Source organism: Cinclus cinclus, chromosome 5, assembly GCF_963662255.1.
Source record: "Cinclus cinclus chromosome 5, bCinCin1.1, whole genome shotgun sequence".
In the NCBI taxonomy this organism is placed as follows: domain Eukaryota; kingdom Metazoa; phylum Chordata; class Aves; order Passeriformes; family Cinclidae; genus Cinclus; species Cinclus cinclus.
Genome location: NC_085050.1, coordinates 25,038,132 through 25,061,336, shown reverse-complemented (window position 1 = coordinate 25,061,336; position 23,205 = coordinate 25,038,132). Strand labels below are relative to the sequence as shown.

At 38.7% G+C, this 23,205-nt stretch overlaps 1 protein-coding gene across 1 annotated transcript in view; it reads left to right on the top strand.

The window, feature by feature from the left end:
- The first annotated feature begins 12,263 nt into the window (after positions 1 to 12,263).
- GABRA2 (gamma-aminobutyric acid type A receptor subunit alpha2) overlaps positions 12,264 to 23,205 on the top strand; it is a 57,020-nt gene continuing 46,078 nt past the window's right edge. Inside the window, exons 1-2 of the mRNA XM_062493492.1 lie at positions 12,264 to 12,334; positions 14,870 to 14,985. Coding sequence (XP_062349476.1) covers positions 12,264 to 12,334; positions 14,870 to 14,985 — 187 coding nt within the window. The remainder of the gene's footprint in view (positions 12,335 to 14,869; positions 14,986 to 23,205) is intronic.

Below are 23,205 nucleotides of genomic sequence, written 5' to 3'. Positions count from 1 at the left end.
CTGACATAGTGAGGTTGCTTGGAAAAGGGAAGATTTCACGTGTGTGGAATCAGTATACACATTATTTGTTTAAAAATAAAATTTTCTGCAATACAGCTCCATCCAAAAACTGGACAGTGGTGGTATTTAAATATCTGTGCAATAGATGCTACCAGTGTTGCCAAGCTAACACTCAGCAGCAGTGTCAGTAGGCGCTTATGATAAAGTGCTCCTCAGTTTTGTACCATATTTGTTATAAAATTAATGCTATCATTAATTTGAGTTTTTATTCTACCACCAAGCAATAGTGCTGTAACATTCAAGATGTATAGAAATAAAATTGACTCTGCTCCTGCCTATAGCTTTGCCAGTCAACACTGTCTTTCAGTAGAAAATATAGCTGAAGAAGATGAAAGAGGGGTTTCCAGTATTTTCAAGGTTTAATCAAGGAATGAGAAATATATCCCAAAACAACAAGCATCCAGAAAAAATTATCCTCAAGCAGCTGGTTTGCTCCATTTTTCTTACCAACAGTTTTGTTCTTCTCTCTCACAGTCTCCTGTTGCAGCTGTTCCACTTTGCTAGAAACCATCTATGTTCATGGGTACATCTCTTTGAGACCTGTGGTTACCCACCTCTTTCGTCCTTCAGCAGCCACATCTTTTTTTTGCTTTGATGTTTCCTAAAGACACTTTGTCAGAGCTTCCTACCTCTTTTTGCACACCCCCCCCCCCCCCCCCCCCCTTCAGCCTTCACTGTAGTAGGCACAAGGAAAAAACTCTTGACATTCTTCTGTAATACAAGTAATCCTGTCATTTCCATGGCCCTTTTGGACAGATGTTCCAAGTTTCAATCCCTTCTTCTGAAACACCCATTTAAAAGCTGATCATTATTATTCCTGACGGGACCACCTAAGCATCTTATACTGAGGTACTAAAACTTTATTCCTCCTGCAAAAATCTTCCTGGTGTGTCCTAGGGTCACAATGGCTTTACAGTGCCACTTTACATCAGTGATTCAGTAGCACCTCTCTTCTCTGTTTCTGACTAATGAACACTGAATTTAGCAACAGTATAAAAGAAGCTACTTGCAGACATGGGACACACTGTGTGCAGAAGGCCCTGACACAGCTGGAGCATCCACCAGACACATCACCCAAGGGGTACCCAGCATATCTGAACCCCTACACATGATCTTTTGACAATCTCCCATCATCCTTGCCCCTGTTCATAGTGCAGTAGTAGTGGTCACTATCCCCTGAGAAGACTTTGAGGATCTTGAGGAATCTTTCCCTTCTGTGAGCACAATGAAAGCTCTTCCTTTCTCTTTCTCAGTTCTTTTTGTGCACAGTTTTATTTCTGTTTCACTCACCTTTGATGTTTCGCGCCTTATGAAAAGAATATAGCCATTCACAAGGTCTCAACTATTCAAGGCCATAAACGTTTTAAACTCTTACCCTTAAAGTCTTTGAACTCCCCCCAGTTCAGCCTGAATTTTCCTGGGTTACTCGCCTTAATTAGTCCTATGTGCTCACTGCCTACATCTGTGATTTGTTTTAGAGGTTTCCTTACTTGCTCAGAAAAGGATTTCTTCTTTCTGCATGTGAGTAAAATGCAAAAGTGGTCTTCAGTATTCTGCAAGATTATTAATTCAGGAAGATGAAAATCATATTGTCATTCTCTATGGGGAAACCTATTATTATATCACCATTAAGAACTAATTAAATATACATTGTCCTTGTATAAATATATTATGTTAATAGTCCTTCCATGGCCTTATAATACTTCAGGATTATTACAAAACCAATACATGTAGAAAATTCCATTTCTTTTAGTTGATAATGTGTTAATTTTTCTCTACATCCTCAGTCCATCACACCAAAGAAAAGAGATTGTGGACCATATGCAAAACTTTAGATCATAAATATGTTTAATAAATAGTGTATGTAAATCACTAAATTTTTGGGGGACTCATCCTGATACAGCCAGTACAGAGCAACCTGCAGACAAATCTGGGTCTATAGCACTAAAGCCATGGAGTTACCTACTACAGAACATTCACCCTGCTGTCTCAAAGGTGCAAACATTATCAAGAAACTTTTGTTGCTCCTATTGCCAAATTCCACGCTGTTAACAGAATCTGACCTGCTTTGAGGCTTCTTCATATTTCTTTCTCAAAATTGCAGTATACAGGTGCTCTCACTCAAACACAGGTATTTGGGGGAAATAATGGGCTAGTTCCTGCCATTCTTCTGTGAAATACATCCAAAGGATTCACCTTCAAATCAGTCTCTGAAGTGAAAACCCTTAGAAAGAATTATGGGTCCTGTGGAAATAATGAGAATTGGTTGGGGTTTTAACACTACAGCTTGGTTTGCCAGGTAACTGGAAATTCAGAGATACATAAAGAACTTGAGGAAACTCAGCAGTAGTATGCAACTGGTGGCATATGATTAAAGTTTTAAAAAGTGCATTTTGACAGAGTGAAAGTACAAAACATATAAAACAATGAAAACTGCAAACAAGCAGTCTTTGCTTAAATATATTTGACTAGTATTCAAGATCAACGTAAATTTACTCTTTCATTTTCAGCCAAATAAAACCATATTGTGTCATTTGAGAAGACTTACATGGCTTTACAAGAACTGTTTATAATTTCTGAGACTTGTTCTAAATGTGGCTGGTATATTGGTGAAGTACAAAATTCTTCATTACCAAAATACTTTTTAAGTTTAAGGGGTGGAACACCAAAGACTCATTTTACATTTAAAATAATGTTCACTAAATTAAAAGTAATCATAAAAATTAGCTTTGAAACAATAATTTTCCCTGCGTTTTGATGATGTAACACAGCAGCAACTTGAAGCCTGTGATGTTTTTCTCAAAATGGAACAGGCTGGTAAAAAATGCAGGAGGGTGAGAACAAAATCACCCTGAAAAGGAAAGACAATTAGATAAATAAATAATATTAAAATAATTTAAAAATACTTTATAGTCTCTTTGAATAGCTTGATTGATTTGATTTTTTAATTTCTTTTTCAGTGCATGATAAGAATTAATTAGAAGAAACACTCTGTTTATACTGAATTAAAGATAGACCAGCTGCTGCGCAGAAGGAAAAAAAAAATTAATATCCCCCATTTCCTGACTGGACTGAGTCCCTCATGAGTAAAAACTAGAGAAAAAAGAAGACCTTCTCTGCAATCCAAACTACTCCAATGAAAGTATGTAAAAGCTACAAGTCTGCCAAATTGGGCTGCAGATACATCCCTAATATAAACAGTTCACAGATTATCTTGCATGTTTTCGTCAATTTCTTAAATGTCATCTGTTGGTGGTTTTTGGTAGATTGATCTATTTTTTTTAGCTACAGATTTTAATGTAGGCTTTAGGTTCAGAGAAACAGAAAGGTCTTTATACAAACAGCTTATACAAACAAAAATTTCAAAAACTAAATAGAGCTCCATTCAGCTGCAATTCTTTTCCTTGAAGAAAAACTGATTGGGAATTGTAACAGCCACATACACTTTTTTGTTTTTTTTTCAGTGGAAATAGTCCTGTTGGGCAAATACATAATTCAAAAAATACACAGTTAAAAAAATACACAGTCAAGGATATGATGATATGACGTTCCTGGTGAGCTGTTGCCTGTGGTAAATGGGAAGCAAGCGAGGAGTGGGAATTCTGTGAAGACTGTAAAGTTGGAGACTTGGTTAATTAGATTAAGAAAAATACTCTTTTCTTCTATGCCTCTTCAATCTCTTACATCCCAGATCACTGTCCCTCTGCCTCTGTTGTTTGTGACAACAAATAGAGATGCTTAGGGAGAGTCAGCACTGGGAAGCATCTTGTCCCAGGTAACAGGCATGTTTGTCACACCTGGCCATGCTCATGCCTGCTTTTCAAAAGAGTGGCAATTTGGGGTTAGCTAAAAGCTTCCTTCATCAAATTTGGCCCTGCCCTCCCCAGGTAAGGCTGGAAAGGAGCTGTCCCTGTGCACCCACAGCATCACTTAGGGCTTCCCAGAAAAAGGACTTGCAATGCACCTCTAAAGCCAGGTGAGGAAATTGTGCAGAGAGAAAAGGAAAAGCCAAACAGGGAAGAGGGGCCTGTTGTCACGTTCCCAAAATGTGGCATGCAACTTGTGCACCCACACCAGGGACTACTGGCCAGGCCAAGGTGAAAACCTGTCCAGGTTCTTAGAGAAACAACAGAGACCCCCCAGAACGAGCTCAGTGCGCAAAACCAGGTACCACAGAATCAATTTAAAAGGACACAACAAGCTTTCTTCTCAAATAATCTTGGTGATATTTAATGAACTCTTACCGGGGGCACCCCTTTGTGTATAGCAAGCTTGAATAACACCACGAAGAGCTTTTGGTTAACACAGTTCTTACTTTTGTAGACAGTAACATGTTATTTTCTTATTGCAGATGCGCTCTTGTGCCCAGCCGTTGCTGCCCAGACTCCCACAAAAACAATACTGTGTTGACATAAACTATCTGCCATGTGCAACTGCTTATACATTCTCACTACATCCGTGAGATATGAGGGCAGCTGTTTTTACTTGAAAATCCCTTGGCACTAACCAGCAGTTTTGACTCAGCTTTGCTGAAATGAATATTAAAATCCAGCCCAGTTTTCTCCCCCTTTGGAGCTTGGATGGCTACTGCAAACTCACATATGAAAGAGAAAGCATGTTTTGGATTCCCCTGGTGAGTCATCACTCTTTCGCTGGTGATTCACTGCTTGAAAGGAGAGGAAGGTAAACCAGGACTATTTATATGAACTGTCATCCATTTATCTGGTTATTTATTTATTTTAGCCTGGGGCATTCTCAAAGCAATGGAATGCAGCTGTGCTGACAGTGGCAGAGGTCTGAAGCTTTTTCTCAGGCTCTGGGCTTTACTTGTCATCTTCATGTTTGGAAGTGAGATGAGATGGAGAACCTTCATCCAGATCTCTTGTGCTTAAGCAAGGAAGAGTGAAGGAAGGGTTCATACTGCCAGCCTAGGTGCATGCTAGGTGAAATCATTGGGTAATCCAACCTCCTCCAGCAGAACAGGCTGAGGGAACCCATCTAACCATGTCCTCAGGTCCTGGGATGGTTCTCATCTGCCCAGCTTGGAAGCTTCCTGATCTCTCTATCTGTTGGTGTAGCAAGGGGCAGTTTAGGAAACAGCAATACTTAGAGCAGGCACTGAAATCCAGCAGTTTGTTTATGCAATTGTCTATATTATGATTTAATTGTCATCCTGCATACTATGTCATCTGCAGTGTGCTGAAAAGCTAAATTCTTCTTTTAAATGCATAAAAAGACTGTAATGGCAGTTCATTAACCCAGATATATATAGCTCCAGGCTTCTGCAAAATGTGAGCAGACTGCTATAAACTACAGCAACACCCCTAAGCAATTATATGGTTTATATTTATTCCTAAAAAACATAGGACATAGCTCAACACTTTTCCTCCTAGACTCTATCAATGAAGAAGCTACATTTGTGTTAACTCAAGTATGGAGCAATGTGATTTGTTGTTGTTGTTCTTGCTGAAGCTAGGCAAGACATTTCATGTTAGAACTGTCTTATGATTATGTTTTGTTACTGATGGAAGAACACCTTCGTGTGTGTTTTAGCTAACATTAGTCAAAGACAGGAGGAAACTCTTTGAAGTCCTGGGAGGCAGAACCATTTTTAAAACGCAAACTTTTTGCCACCCAAGATAATGTAGTCTTGTATCAGCAACAAAAGCTTTTCTGACTGGGAGCAGTTATTGAAGAGACTGCTAATTGAATTCTGGCCATTTTTTTTGAGCAGCACTGAAATAAGGTCAAAGGATGATTTTTTTTTTTTTTAAATTAGGAATTTAGAAAAGCATTCTTTTAAAAAAAATTAAAAGGGCTCTTAGTAGGAATAAACACCCCATGATTATTTTCTGCTCAAAACCTGGTGCTGCCCGAACTGCCACTTTCAGCAATTTTCAGGCAATCTGAAGGTCTGTACTGTGCTTTTTGTTCTAGAGTGACTTGTGCTAATTCACAAAAGACAGTACTTTTTGAAACACTTTGTCTGAAAAGTTCATCCCTTCTTAATCCCTTTGTTTGACATACTATACTCAATTTAGCTTAATGCTTATTTTAACTGATCTTTCATGTTACTGAATCCCCAGAAGCAGAATTTAAGTAATTAAAGAGATACTTTAAACATAGAAATATCACCACTAAATTGTGTTATCTGCCTAGTGTCTGCATTGTGGTGTGGGAAAGAGATGTGCAGAAACACATTCTCTAAGAAGTTGTCTCAGGTTCTGAGGTTGATCCTGTGGTCATTGATGAATTCATGTGCATCAAACATTATTTAGGATGGCCAGTGTCAGCTAGAGACAAGGGGAGATGAGGCTTTGGCAGAAACAAAGATAACTACAGACAAATCATTCCTCATATTACCAAGCTGCAAAGTCAGCACATGGCAAATTTTCAGGCCACACAAAGTGGCAGAAGTCTAGTGCCTTTCCTTTCTTTCTATTCCTGGAAAAAGGGTTGATTTAACTGGCCCTACATGTGTAAAATTTTCTCTGAATATCAATGTCATTGTAGCAATATATACGGATTTTGTTTTGAGATTTAAAATATATTCAAACGAAGTGAAACTCAAAATAATTCTATGGTATAACACTGATTTTTAGAAATTAAGTATATTTCTATCTTTCTAATAAACATGTTCTACTTGCCTCAAACTGGAAAAACCATAGATCTGTGTTGCTTTACCTTAGAAACATCTTCAGAGTCCAAGAAATAATTGAGTGAACAGCTGAAAGATAAACTGTACTTATACAAATAACACAAAAGTAATTATATTTGCATAACAATTTAACATGTATTTTGATATTCAGAATTCTGTCTTGTCTACTCAAGCAGAGGTCTCATTTTTAGCCATAAAGCAGAAAACAGATTTTCAGATGAAGCGTTGCTTTTATAAAAGCGGATCTTCCCTTCTTCTCAACTCAGACCAAGAGTGATTAGCCAGTTCTATTTACCTGAGCTTTCCCGTCCCAGCTGGCAAATGTGTTATATTGCCCTCTGTCGCTTGTCTTACATTTCTCCTGCCAAGAAAGATCTGCTCTAAAAGGATGATGAAAGTTTCACTACTCCTGATAGACAGCAAAGACTCTCTGCTCACTCTTTCTCTAGATATCTTTGCGTCTGGAAAAAACTAAAACTCCTCTTGTGGCATTTAAGGTCCAAATCTGGGAGAAGTTATAATCTTGGGAAAGAAGAAACATTTATCAATATTTAAGGTGGGAAAGCTCATTTCAATTTCCTGTTCTGCTGAACTTCTCAGTGCACATTGGAAAGCAACTTAAAGCCGATTACACACAGCTGAAATAAAGCTGGCCCTGGCCCTTTGCTTTTGCCGTTCAGTCAGGAAGACTGTATGAGCTTTCAAACAAGCACAGAAACTCTTCCCAATCCGTAAGTGACACAGTCAGAGTTCCTGACTGTCACCATCGATCTGTGAGTCACAGTCTAAGAGTTACTCTGACCCTTACAACTGCATACCGTTGTAAGACATTTTATGTGCTTCCTTGTTATACACGCATCTAGTGTTGGATGATGCATCTCAAAATAATTTCAGCTCTGGGAAATTTGGGCTGCAATTTTGCATAAGGAGGAGGAGTTTTGGACACCTGAGTCTTCTTACAGATATCTGATTTCCATCATAATTGTATGATGAAAAAAGCCATCTTCCTTTTTTGTCAGACTAGCAGTACCAGCATGATGAGACAGTGAAGGCACTGACTAGGTCAAAATCTAATTCCACACCCCACCTCAAGTTTTATTTCTTCATTATTCATATAAATAAGTTAACATACACGTTTAAAATTACATAGAAATTATGTCTTGGACACATCTCAAACACTTGAACTTATGTTTAACTATTTATTTAATATAAATAGAAATTTTAAAAGGATGAAAGAGCCTATCAAGAAATTATTATAATTTGAAATATGTTTTATGCCCTTTTAGAGATAACAATTTTTATTAAAAACATAATTCATGCTAAAAAAATCCACTGCTTATCACATACAAAAATTTCTGATATATCACTTCAATTTTCACATATATGCATAATTTCATTTAACTTGAGTGATTATTGTTTATATCCTTACAGCTCAGAGTGCTGCTGGCCTAGATATAAGGGTGGGGATTATTCTCAAGCAGTACAAAGTAAATGCTCATTACCTCAATCTGCCAAATTTTTTTCTGGAAATGTTATACTGAAGAATGTACCCCAGATCAGAATTAAGTTCTATTTTGCATTACTTGATTATGTCCATGACAGAAAATGATTACTGTGACCTCCCTAGTGGCTACAAATTGGAGGTATTGTTTTTGAGTAATTTATTTTGTCTGAAGGATGTTGTCACTCTGTCATATAAATGATTCTTTTAAGCACAGCTTTAAAGTAAGCATTCAATCTAGTGTTTTGCAGGCTGGATAATGACTAGGCCTTGGCTTAACCTCTCCTGTGTCTCTATTACCTCTAAACTCTAAGTAAAGTGCTTATGAAATGTTATATACCTACCCTGCTATTCAATTTGTGCTCACAGAGGAAGTCATTCCAATTTCACAGGAGAATTCTGAAACATCATTTATCAGTGTGTGCAGAGTTTTGAGATCCCTGGCAAGAGGGAATAATAGGATTGTAAGGTCCTTTGTTTGTTCTTCACATTTTTTAAATATCAAAATAGGGATTGAATTCTATTTATATATTGCAGCAAACATAGCAAAAAAGAAATAAAACCTTTTAAGTAAAAGATTTTACTTGTACATTGAAAGTAACAGTTTGTAGACCTGCTGCCTTTCTATGGATTAATCCAATTCCTATTCAAACCGAAGGCATGACTCTCCACATTGTAGGGTGCTTGCATCAGGACTCAGGAGAGTCCCACAAACCCAGGTGATGTGTTGGATGCCTCATATCACTTAGAGTTAATTGTAATTCAGTAACAAATGACAGCATTCAATAGCATATCAAAAATAATAATGCAGAAGGAAAGAAGGGCTCCCTGCTGACTGTGCACCTGAGGGGGCTCAAGTGCACTTTTTCTAGCCTCCTAGAAGTAACACATTTAACATTTTTGACCTATGCTTGCATGTAACCCAACAAAACGACAACACCCCAGCAATACCACAGTCTTCTCCCCAAATACTTTCCAGTTCACTGGCAGTACAGGTTTTAAGTATGTGAGCCTAGCAGAAAAACCCTTCTCTCTTAGTAATTATATTGCCTCTGATTTTTCATGTTGCCACAGTAGTTTGTCCCTGTACTCAGCTTTCATGTGATTTGGGAGGCTTCACAGGGCCGTCCAGCTTCTTTAAAATGGGTTTGAGTGGTCATTTTAAAATTTCACATTTGAAGCATGACTTCAGTGCATGAAGCTATGGTAAATCTCAAAGAACATCACAGGTAATAATTGTGGTTAGAGCCAAAAAGCCAGTACATTTTTCTTGGGGAAGTCTATGAGCACAAGAACATTATAAATGCATACCTACCCGATGTGGCCTTTGAAAAATGACAATATGCTATCAAAGCAACAAGGAGCCACTGTGACTGATTTCCTTAATGAAGGTGTTTCTTCTATTTTTTGGTGCAACTTACATATGAAAATTAGATTATAGCTTCAGTATTTTTATTACTGGAAGTGTGTTTTGAGAAGGAATGCCATGAATACCTATGGAAAAAAAAAAATCATTCTGCTTGGATTACATAATACGTTTCATACAAGAATAAATCACGAAGACTCTTCAGTTTCAGTGATTTTTTTTCCCCTCCATTTTGATATCTGTGAAGTCACTTTTTCTCAGGACGAGCAGTTAAAACTTGTTTTCTTTACTGTGAGGGTTGATTCCGCATCTAGTATCAGTTGTTAATTCCAAATGCATGGGATTTACAGGCAGATCCAAAGAAGACTTTAGATTGGCCATAGATACCTAACTGGCAATGAACAGAGCACATTTTCACATCTGTACAGGGAAAGATGAGGGCTTTGTCTCTTAGACACACCCAGGGTGAGATGTCTGCTGAAAGAGTGTTTTTCAGATTTCAGTTTTTGTTACTGTGTCCTTATCTTTGTCATTATCCACAGTTTATTTTGCTAGTTATTCTAGTCATACTCTAGCTGTCACTTTACTAGTTATTCTAAAAAAAACCTATTCAGCTTATTCCCTCTCTCTTCTCAGTCTTTCTCCAAGTTATTTAATATTTCAGAGTTGGAAGGAACAAATTGTCTTGATAGCCCAACTGTTTTCCTTTCTTTTGTTTCTCATCCTCCACTGTGGAGTCATTAAACCACTAAAGGAGAAGGAAACAAGGACACCTCCAACTGCAAACTGCAAAAATTAGGAAGCAGGAGCACCCCAATTCTATAGGTAACCTAAGAAATCTTTTCTCCTTCTCTCCTATTTTCCTCCCCTCACCCCTCTGCCCTTCCCCCCACCCCCCCCAAATCTGTGCATCTTATTTCACATGTTCGTTTTGGAACTCGTATTGATTCAGGACCAAACTTCATCAGAATAATTTCAGTTAAACACAATAAGCGGGACACTGACATTAAGAGAGGATAATTGAGTTGGTGCTTTGGGCAGTTAAGAGATTGAAAGGAAAGGAGATAGATAAGGATTAGTTTAAAAACAAAAAGGAAGATGAAGTATTGCCAGCGTTATTTAATTATTTCCGAGTTAAAAATGCGAAATGAGGGTACGCTAAATATAAACCCTTATCTTTAATTATCAAGTCTGTCCTGTTCTACTTGTACTAGAGAACCTGAAATCAATGGAATGAATCCCAGCAGCGATCCAGTTACTAGCGGGGAAGGACTGCATATACGAAAGGAGGGCAACGTGCTTTAAAAGACAATACAACAGAAAGTAATACAATTCGAGGGGGGAAAAAAGGAAAAAAAATACAAGCGAGGTTTGTTTCCTTGTCAGCCTGCATCCTGAGCTCACATTAAATGACAGACTTTTCTTCTCTCTGCATTCCAATTAGACTGTGCCAATGGGCAAGTGGGGAAGGGAATATTAATGAGGGAGCCGGGGAGCGGGTGGGAGCCCGGGCTGGCGGCTCCCCGCTCCCGCCGCAGTCCGGGGGAGCGCGGCGTGGCCGCCGGGATGCGCCGGGGCGAGCGCGCACTTGACCGGAGGCGACCGAGAGCCTGGGGAGGGAGGGAGGGAGAGCGGGCTACGGAAAATGTGTTGTACCGGGCTGGGGAGCGCTTTTCGCCCCGTTTCTCGTTCGCGCATCGGCGACCGTGCCGCACCCTCCCGCTCCCGGCTCCGAGGCCGCGGAAGCCACCCCGGGCCGGTGCCGGTGTCGCAGTCGGTGCCGGCGTCGCCGCGGGTGGGGACCCCGCACCCTCTTTGCCCCGCGCCCCGGCAGGCGCGGGCACGCACGCGCGCGCCCGCCGCTCGGGGAGCGCTCGGTCCCGGCCGCGCTCGGTCCCGGCCGCGCTCGGTCCCGGCCGCGCTCGCCGCCGCCCCGCGTTCCCCTCCGCCGCCTGCCCCGCTCGCCGGCGGCACCCGCCTCCCCTCCCTCCTTCCCTCAGTCCCTGCCTCCCTCTCCCCATCCCTCCCCGCCTCGGCCGCCCGCTGCTCCCAGGTAGGGTCCCCGGGGGTCCCCAGGTGCGGCGGGCAGCGCCTGCCCGTGCCGGGGGCTCTGCCGCTCTCCCCAGCTTGGCCCCAGCAGCGGGGGCTGCCCACGCCGCCCCCCCGGCGGCGGCCGCCGGTGCTTTGCCGAGCAGCTGTCAAACGTGCTGGGCGCTCGGCGGCGACGGGGGGCGGCTCGCCCGCGGTCCCCGCACCGAGCCCCGGCGAATGGCATGACTCTGCCTCCCGCCCGCCCCCCGCCCCCCCGGCTGCGGTGTGCCGTAGTGAGGCGAGGGGTGGTTAAACCCCCATCCTCCCATACATACGGTTTTTATTTTTTGTCCCTTTTCGTCTCGGGGCTTTCACATCACGGAACAGGAAAGCATCTGATGCGCCGGCTCACATGCCGCTTCTGATCATACGTTGCCTCCTTGCACAGAGCAGGATCGTTGGGAAAGATGGAGATACAATAAGTTGCTAGTACTGAAAAGTGCTGCGGAAATCCAGTGGTTCCCTTTCTCCAGTGAATTGACATATTTTCCTCGGGTTAAGTTGAAAGCACTGCTTGGCGGAGACTGACTGTGGCTGAGAGTGGGTTTGTGTTTTTCTTGCACCGTTAGGTTTTGCGAAGAGCAGCGATGAAGAGGAAGCTGGCACTCTCCGAGATGCGGTTGGTTCTTCTCGTTTTATTGGTGTGGCTACCAACAAGGTGAGAGGATATTTAGTTTTGTGGTTTGGTGCGAACATGTGTTACAATCTGCAAAGGGTGAGCTTGTGTGAGGGGTTATAAAAGTATGGTATGTAGTAACGTAATAATAATAATAAAATCTTTCTTAGCTGTTTGAATGCAGTATTACACAGTTTCTAGAGCAAATGCAGTAGAATGCAGTTTAGGGACCATAAAAGCCTGATCTCTTGTCCTTTAACGGTTTGTGAATTGATGCTTTATTTCACCATTAAAATAACAATTTCTTTAAATGCTTTTTTGGATCTTAAAAGGTTTGAGTTACTGTATCACTGTGATTCTGTACCTTACAAAATGGAGAAATAGATTATCATGAAGTCACACTGCAAATCACTGTCTTTAAAATAATGCTCATGTATTTATCAATATGGACATATCTTTTTTTTTCCTTGATTTTTTTTGGTCAAACATAATAGAATTCAAAATGATGCTTAAGCTTTAAACCTCTAGGTGGAGATAGCATACAACTTCACAATCACGTATAATAAAACAATAGCATCATTTATTAATCAACTTTTCTTATGCTGTTTAAAGTTCTCAATTTCTAAATTGCAGCACAAGAGGAAGTAATTATTATTACATTATACTTTTGTGTTGATCACAGTTCCCAAACACGCAATTAATTGTAGTTTGTAACTTTGATATACTTGCTTTGGTTCTGGCTGCAGTAGGTCTTGTCCTAACATGATAAAGATTGTGTTCTATATAATGCAAGTTTCCTAAGGTTTAACGAGTCTCCAATATTTTTGTTTGTTTCCCAGCAAACAAAATGTTTCTGAAACTATGTTTTCTATTTCATATTTTATACCTAACTATGGTGCAGTATTAGTTGAGTCACAGTGGGCCAGATCCTGCAAACCCTACTCAAGTGAGTAATCTTACTGACGTCAAAGATACTATATATGTTATTAAAGACTTTTGCCTAAGCAAAGTTTGCAGGATGCGACCTTAATTTGATGTAATTGTATTGATCTAAATTTTCTTAGTGGAATCTTGAGTTCAAAACCCGTTGTATCTCAAAAAGGAGCTTAAAAATGGCAGAGACGTATTCTGGTAGTCCATGAGTATAATGATACATTTTACAAACCAAAAATTGCAACTAAGAAAAAACTGACACATGAGTAAAATCACACAACATTTTAATGTTTTCTTTATAAGTTATCTGATTTGGGTCGATTCTATGGTTTATATGTTGGAAAGCACAGACTGCAATAATTTACATTTAAATACTTTATGCTATTGAACTGGGGACCAACATACTGCCTTGTCTTTAATAATTTTACAGTTTGCTTTTGAGAAAATATCACCTAAACCTACTTTTGGTTAGGAGGAGGAGAAGGAAAACATGCTTGCTGTTATGGCATTCAGAATGCCTTCATTTTGATATGATTAGTACTCAAACATTTGGATTAAAATTTTATCTTGCTGAAAAAGGTGTAAATGATCATGTGTGTAGCGTATGATGCTTTACTTCCTTGATATCAATGTGCTGATTTTAAGCAGGTGACACTGACGAGCTCGTGTATTTCACACGCACAGTGCTTAAAATTGTTGGCACAGTAACATTTACATGTGGAAGGCTTTCTGCGTGTCAGGGTTTCCCTGGCACAAACCCTTTTGGTCTGGGTGCCCAGGTTCTGGAGGACTGTGGAGCACCACAGCTGGCTGGGCTGCAGGTTCATATTCCAGCCCCTAACGTGTTCCACAGAGATTTGATCCATAAAGGCTGTAATGTCCCTTTCTTTATTGGGGAAGTTTGAAACAATCATTGATCTATAGATTCTTCTTGACACTTCATTTATGATTCCTTTACCCATCCAACTTTTATAAGGCTTTTCTGCATCTGATGGAATATCAGATACTGCTTTTTATGACAAAATAGGGTTTTAGAAAGATGAAGGCTGTCCACAGCTATCCTGCATCTTGCTAGTCAGCACTGGTGTTCCCTCCCACCAACTGCTGGCGTCAGAGGACTCCCTGAGCATGATCGCTGGAGTTTTCCCTCATGTTAGTTCTTCTGGTCATGTACATGACATGACCATTGGGTGGAGGCAAATCCACAGGATTTATCCAGAGATAGAGTATACCTAGGTGAGGACAGATAAGACAGAGCTGCAAGGAGCTGGGTTTGTACATGGGGTCCTGGGTTATCAGTCCAGGAGTGACCTACCACCAAAGCCTGGGAAGCTCTTCTAGGGTTTTGCACTAGTGCAGCCTCCACTAACAGGTGGAGCTTGAAGTAGTACTCAGAATAATGCAGTGATGCCTACAAGTATAGGCTACTGGAAAATGACTTCCTGGATACTTTAAATAGTATGCTGTTGACCCTTATATGTCTGAATTTGTTATATAGAAATTGTATATTTGTATACTGTTAAATACACCTTTCCTGTTTTAATGCAGCAAGTAAAGGCCAGCCTGGAAAAAAAAAAAAAAAAGCATGTTGAGTGTATATTAAAACATACTTAGCACCTTCTAAAATGTAAAATATCCATTTAGATCAGTGCTGGCTGACTCCCTGGAAGACGAAGCTAAGAATAACATCACCATCTTTACAAGAATTCTAGACAGACTTCTGGATGGTTATGATAATCGCCTCAGACCTGGATTAGGAGGTAATAAAACCAATTAAAGATTGTTTTTTAAAAATCAATTTTAATGTTCGGATTTTATGCAGTGATATTCTTCCTCCAGGGTTTTTTTTCCCTAACAACTGGTATGTATCTTGATAAATTATTTATAACTACATTCACCCAGATGAATCATTTGAAGTTTGAGGAAGATAACATCTATGAATGGAAAGAAGGCACTTTCACACATTTATCTTAAGTAAAAAGAAAAAAGGTCCGGTGTTTTAACATAGTAAAACAGAATGTGAACAAAAATAACATCTAAAGCTGTTATTCCAGTCAGGGAATTTTGGTTGAACAAGGAATGCAGGCTTAATTCCCTGCAATGCTATAGGTGTATGCTTTCAGAAATCTGCACAAGTGTTCTCTGTGATGTATATAAATTCCACATTTTAGATTCATTCCTTGGCCCAGTAAATTCAGTGAAAATGTTGTGATTTTAACTTCTTTGGAATTAAGGTGTCACTGGTTATATGCATTTCTTTTCTGGGTGCCTTGCACTTATTTGGGCATTTGGAAAAAAAATACAGAAAAAGAAAATATTGGAGGACAGAGGTCACTGCACTCCTGTGCCATGACTGTCAGTTATTTTTCAAAATGTCAGTTCACATTTCGATTTTGAGGCTGTATGCCATTTTATGTCAGTATGTGTTATATCGGCAAGAAATTTAAATAATTTTTATGGTGTTGAAAATATTACTGCGTACAGAAAAATCTCTATGACATAGGGAGGGGCTGAATATCTTAGTTTTGACAATATTTTAACTACTACTGTTGTTTATCTGTATTTATACTACATAACATTAACATGTATGATTCAAATATACACTTCTACTGCTACTATTATTATTTTTAACTGTTTTAGTGATTGTAATTTTCAACCTGGGGACTGTTTCAGCTTGATGAAACTAATTCTAGTGCAAAATCCTTGGGAGCCATTCCTGCTCCTGTTGATTTCAGGAAGATCAGGCCCAAAGCTAGAGGCATGCTCCAACTCCCATGGAAATTACAATAACAACTCTGATCAAATTAGGTATTAGTTAAAGCTCAGAGTTTTTGTCCAACACTGTTCTGTCCTGACCTGTGGCTCTGTTGCTGTTCTGGTCCTGGAGAATTGTGGCTTGCATCTGACACAGCAGAAAGTGAGAGCTGACGCTGACTGAAAGGAGCTTTTTCATTATACATTACTTTTAACCAAGGATGCCTTTTCATTTCCATTTCTGGCCTCTGTACAGAGGAGGCTTGCAAAATGTTATATATTTAAAGACCTTTTAATTTAGATAATTCATAGAACCCACAGCACTGTTGACGCGAGAATTTATATAGTCATGTTTTACATGGAGTTTTGATTTTTTTACAAAATACCAAAATACTCAAATTTAAGAACTTATGCAGAGTGTAAACATACAGTGGCTTGCAGAAACGTTTCATATCACCAAGCTCATGTTGAATAGGCAGGGCTCTTAAAATCATGTATTTTATTAGAAAAATAATCAAAGTTTTCTTGCTTATGAGGAATGAGCCATTTAATGAGAGCAGTCTGAAGTTCCTTTGCATATCAAGTATTTTTTAACATTGAAATTACATTGTTGAGAAAATGAAATAAAGAAAAAATCTAATGCATTTTTCTTTTATATTTTTCATTAAATTTTGCTTCCACATAACCTCCCTCTTTTTCTTTATGAAGCCTCATAGTTAATTAAAACATACTCTGAGAGCAAAAAATTAAAGAATTAACATCTGTTTGATATTGGCATACATGGCAATCAACCCATGCAGAATATGTGTGAAATGAAACTGTGTCATGCATATTAAACCGTGGTGATTCATGACACATTAATCTTAATCTTCAAGAATACTTCAGTTGTGGATGGATGGATTCTTAGTTTAAAAGAACACATGTAAATGGCAGTTGTGATAATTTATGATACAAAACAAACAAATGAAGCTTTTGTACATAGCATAGTGCATAGTAATTAGGTACTTTAATCGTTCAGGAATTTTCTTGCAGTTTATTCCTTTTTCTATATTGACCTGTAGTCTGAAAAGAGATGTGGAAATAATTAACCTTTTTTTTTTGGTTGTTGTTTTTTTTTGGGTTTTTTTTGGGGTTTTTTTTTTGTTTTTTGTTTTTTAACACTACGTGCCTGGTAAGCCCTGGGAATTTCTAAAAATGCTTTTGCAAGAGATTACTGCATTCTGTCCATGCCAGACATCATTAATTTAAGATACCTAGTCTCGGTTGTGTTTCACTTCCCTTTATATGAATCTGAAATAGCTCATTTGAAACCAGTAGAATGTTTACTTTGGCATAGCAGTTTCCATTATTGTGCACATATCACTACTGTGACTCAGATCACAATCTGGCCTTACGTGCTATAACAGAAATAGTCCAGGATCTGACATGAATTCTTCTAAAGTCGTCAGAAAGCAAGAGCTGCTCATCAGCCCACTTTCATTTGCTGTGAAAGACATTTTCAGAGATGTCATAGAGCAAGAATATAGATCAGTGTTAAAAAGTGGTCCTTTAGTAATGAAATGTTTTGGGGTAGTACTGGCATTTTATCTAGTTATTGACCAACAGAAGGGAAATGTATAGGCTTCTTGAAAGACTGCATAATAAATTCAGCTAAGTAAATGTCTGGCTGGGAGGTAGTTCCTGCATTAAAAAACAGATTTGTAATTCATTTTACTGTGAGACTTGGTGTGAGTACTGACAGTATGTAACTTGATGCTTTACTGATGCACTTCAAAACTGAGCACTATTTTCTATAGACTGTTGAGGAAGGCTTAACTTTTACTGGTGGCACACCTCTGTCAGTTGAACAGGTTTTGGCTGTTGACTATTGGCTGTCCTAGCAGCTGGGATCCTTGAGTGATGTGTGAGCACTACAGTGAGGAAATAACCTGCAAAATGGGTGTGGGCAGGGAGAAGATGACACTGCACCATCCCCTGAAGCCAGATACATCTCATGTGACTTAGATATACACCCCAACCTACTGTATTAATATGGATAATCACGGGTTTATTCAAGGGCAGATAATCTTTTCTCTATACCCATTTTATGCTAAGCACAGGATTGCAGCTGGAACACTCTTGACTGCACTTTTAGCTCTGAAATGAACTATTTTACCCAAACATTCCATTCCATTTCTGTTTAGCCATCAAAATAAATTACAAGTTCGACTTCAAAACAAATTTCCTGTATCATTAACATTAATTTGTATGAAATATAGCCATGCAAATGGCATCTCATACAGACCTTAGTTGTTTAGGACTTTCTAAAAATCATGAAGGTATTTTCATCTTTTTATTTGCTGTAAGTTTGCAAGATAATTAGGATAACATTTTTTCATAAATCCTTTGCTTTTTTATTAGCATTTTGGAAAGGAAATCCATGCATTAATGGGCACTAAAACTAAGAAAGGAACCAAAATATCTGGAAATGATTGAATTATCTGTCTGCTCTCCTCTGCCCCATGAATAGACATGATCATGCTGGATACTTAACCATTTAGTCTCCATAAGTTATTCAGATTTCTTTACTTTCTCACATCTGAAATTGGTCTTTCCAACTGCTATAGAACTTCTGTCTTTTCTACTCTCTGAAAGTTATAAAATACAATTGAATAGAAAACTTAAAAATTCGAGAACAATCAAAACAAAACAAAAGGAAAGTTACAAGGACAGAGGACTGGACTTCATAGCCTAAAGTTTCAAGTGCCATATTGACATTGATAAAATGTATGGAAATGTCAGGATCCTTCTGCAAATTGTGGTTAGTCTCACCAGCTTCAGGAATGGCATTCTTATTGTAACCAAAGAGTTGAATAGCAATTGTTAAAAAAAAAAAAGGAATATGAGACAGTAGGTAGGTGAAAATTAAATGCACTGTGATTCCATTTTGAAGGAACTGTCTCTACTTTCAAGCGTTCTGATTGCATTAAGCAAGAATCTGCATTGCATTTCTCATACAGAGAGACCAAATCCTCTTTTCCCCCCAACATTTTGTAATCAATTGAACAGGAAAACTGAAGAGAATGGAGGGGAATTCTTGCTGACTGTTGCTATCAGAGAGATGGTCAGCAGTGAACACTTGCAGGTGTGATCTTTCATCTTTGGAGCACTGGATAATTCATTGCATAGAATCAGTGTAATGATGTAGAATATCAGATTTGGTGATTACAAGTTGTGTGATGTGCTCACCAATATGAGCACAAGGGAAAACCATTTTTCACAGATTATCTTTGTCTCCTGCCCAGATCAGGAGAGCTGCATGCATCTCTCTATCTCTGTGTGTGTGTGTGTGTGTGTGTGTGTGTGTTTATCAAATAGCTGGAGGTTTTCAGTTGCCAGGAAACATAGCCATGGTCATATGCTGATAATCTGGAACATGTTGAATTTAGGGCCCGGTATTTATACATCACTGTGATTCAGAGTTTTTAATGAGCTTCGGAAGAGTTTGTAGCTATAGCAGTCCCTAGCTGGGGGACCCTAGCTTGGTTAGTCCCCTAGCCAAACCTTAGAGGTGTTTGTCAGCCCCAATGCAAGTTCAGAGTATCATAATGGAAGGTTGTCTGACTATATTTTTTTCTGCAGAACACTACTAGAAAGCTTTCCCTACCGTTTATAAATGGGAAAAGTGCAGTTCCTGGTCTCAGTTCTGGTTGCTTCCTTTGTCTTTCTTTTTTCCAGGTTCATCTTTTGAAAATGATAATATCTCTCTGGCAGTGCTATTGCAGAGCAATTTAGAGCAGCACTTGCATTTTCTAAAAGCCCACAATCTTTGTGGCTATGCTGGGACACAAAGGAGTAAACGACTGTATGCTCCTCTTTTGGGCATACCTGGAAGGGTCACATGGAATCTGGCCATAACAGTGCTTTCAGAGGAGTCGGAGAGAAACTCAGGTTAATTTATGTTAGAGCTGTGGATAGTGTATGTTAGGAAAAAGCGTTCCTTGTTAAAAATGGAAAAGCAATAGAGAGGAGGATATGAAAATCTCATTAATAATTTATCCAGGGCAGGCAGTGCTAAATCCAAGAACAGAACTAACTCAGTAGCTATAAGCATTCCAGGGAATGATTCATTAGGTAAGTGAAAGGATAAAAAACCCACAGAAACCTCTTTGATGCTAAAGAACAAACCAGAAAAATTATCTAGTATAGGATAGGGGCTGAGTAGCTAGACAGAGGTTATTTTGGTTATTTATGTATTGAAAGTCAGTTAATAAATCTACAGTGAAGATGTAAACATAAAATTAATGCTGCAACTGCGCAGGGAAGTGCAACTGAGGAAAGTGTTGCACAATGCGAAGCAAAAAATTTGCAGAATCACAAAATAAGCTGAGTTGGAAGAATCCACAAGGATCATTGAGCCCTCCTCCTGGCCCTGCACAGCACCATCCCAAAGAGTCAAATGTTCAGCCTCAGATGAGTTAACAGTAATGCAGGTACTTTACAGTATGCCTATAGAGGAGCTAGTCTGGGAGGATCTCCCAGTCCACTGAACGTGTATATTTTGTACTCTTTTTTTTTTTTCTGTCCTGGCAAGGCATCAGCATTTGCTTCTAATGCTAGAATTACTGCAGACGACACCAAGGCTGAATTAGAGCTTTGCTTACTTTTGTCTCGTCTGCAAGGAAGCTGTGGCAGCAGATACTGCAGATTTCTGTGTAGCTCACTGGTGCTCATTGTAAATCAGACTGATGGGGTGGTTACATTTTCCAGCCAGATTTGGTGGATAATGACCAAACCATCAAAACCATCATCTTTTCTCTGTGATGCAGTTATTCTGGGTTATTTGGGAAATGGTTGAGAAGCAGTGGACTTGTTGATATCCAAGGTATTCTACTGTTGACAGCTTTCCACTAAGGCCTTTTATCATGTTATATCTTGCAATTATATTTTTTCTATCTGAAATATGCAACTACTTCTCATTCAGGCTGACTAGTTTAAATAACTAAGTACCAAAGGAATGCAATATTGTAGTTCCAAAGTTTTTATTACCCATGTGTAATGATACAATTTGCATAAAGCCACCTGAATTAGAAATATAGTTATTATTAAATAATCTAACTCTAAAACATTTTCAGAAATATTTAAGCGCATTAGAAATTCATCCAGGATAACTTTAGGGATTTTAATGGATTTAATGGATTTTTACTAGTGGATTTTAACCAAGCAAAAAGTGAATTTAAAATGTAGAAATCAATGTATATGTTGCTTACAATGAAAAAAAAAATTGTCAATCTGTAGAAATGAAGTGATTTTGTAATACAAAATTAATAGTATTCTGGCTTACAGTAAAAAGTGTACTTATAAAGAACATCAGGGAAATCCTTTAATGTTTACTGCTGTGTGATACATCCATGGAGTACTCAGTTTTGTATATTCTTTTTATAGGAGACACACAGAAAATTACATAAATTACATTTCAAATATTTTCCTAAATAAGATATACTAAAAAAAAAAAAAGTGGTATTTAAGAATGTAAGTTATAAAGATCAATTATTCACTTATATAATCACCTAAAGATATTGTGAAGGTTTTGGTGAAGAGCTATTAAACCAGTTTATAATAAAGCATTAATGGTCTTTGACATTTTGGGTTTAGATGTGTAGGACGCAGACAATACTTGGAACACACTGCCCTTCACAAAAGTGAAAAAGTGGACCTTAAGGATATGTTTGGTTTAAGGAAAAATGGCAATTATATCACACTGTGATATGTCTAGCATCACTGGTGATATTGATTTCTGCTTGTGTGACAACAACTAATATTTGAGCAAATAGACATGCATAACTTTCAAGACAATTAATTGACAAGTTTTGAAATTTTATTTTCAATGAAAACTAAAAACTTGGGATTAAATGGACATGGATAACTGTTTCAGCTTCTTTGTGTAGAAAAGGTTGGGGTTTTTGTAACCTTTGTTCTTGAGCCCTCTAATAGCAAATACACATTTAAATAAATTTTCTGTGTTTTAGCACCCATAAAGAAAAAACTCCCACAAGACATTCTGCATAGCACAACAGGCTTGTACTACATCAGGCCTACAATCAATACCTGATTGTGGCAAAACAGTGTTAGAATACTCTTTGTTTATGGCACATAATCTAAAAGGACCAAAAAAGAATAATAATTATTTTCTTCCCCTCCTTAGCTTTACTAGGCAAACTCATAACTATTAGGCCAATGCTGATGATTTTCAGCAGACAATGGCTGTTCAGAGTTGTGGTGGACTTTCCATATTAGTGGAGACCTTCACAATTTGACAGAATATGACCTGGGCAGCTTGCTGTGTCTTCAGAGATTGCTGTGCCTTGGACCTTCCAAAGGCTCTTAAACTCAGTTGTTCTATGATTCTTTAGCTGACAGCCAGCAAGATGTCGAAATATTGGCTGCAGCTTTCCATCTTGGAAAAGGTGAAAAAAAATAGTATGTTAGATCTTGAAGATATAGCTGAAGGAAAAAGTCTAAAAAAAAATCTGTGTAAATGAAAGGTTTAAACTGCTTCAGAACAGTAGTATGCACAGTGTTATACAAATCTTGAGCTTTTTATTCATAAGGATCCCACTGAAAAATATAAGATTTTAGGCAGACAGTATCTGCGAAAATGAAGAGGAACTATCCTTATTTATTTTCTTTGCCACATTTTTCCCATTATCACCTTATGCTGAAGTCCTGAAAAGGTTAAATATGTGAAAAGACAGTATTTTAAAGGACAGGCACTGTATTAAATCCTTCTCAGTTTACTTTGGCAGTGTACAGGGAACTGAGAAGCTACACAGCACTGTGTATGCTAGAGACCAACACCTCCCCAGGAAGCACCCAGGAGCCTCTAATCTCTGCCCTTCTGAAGTGCCCTGAGACACCATCCAAAGTTCCTCCTGCTTAATTCCTCTGTTTTTATATTGCCTTTTTCTTTTCTAAATACCTATCTGTTTTGTCCATTCTTAGAAAAAAATGCCCAACTGTCTTTTTTGACCAAAATTTGATGAATTGATTCCATCTAAGCATAGTGTTACTCAACTCCAGGTGAGACCTGCCATGTAGATGCAGCTGTGTATTTTTTTTTTTTTAATTTTTTTTTGTTGTTGGAAACCCAGCCTTGCCTTACCCTCCTCCCAGGTACAGCTGCTGGCATCCAGCTGCCTGGAAGATTTCTCTTCCAAGGAAACTGGATGGAGGAGGTTGAAATGATG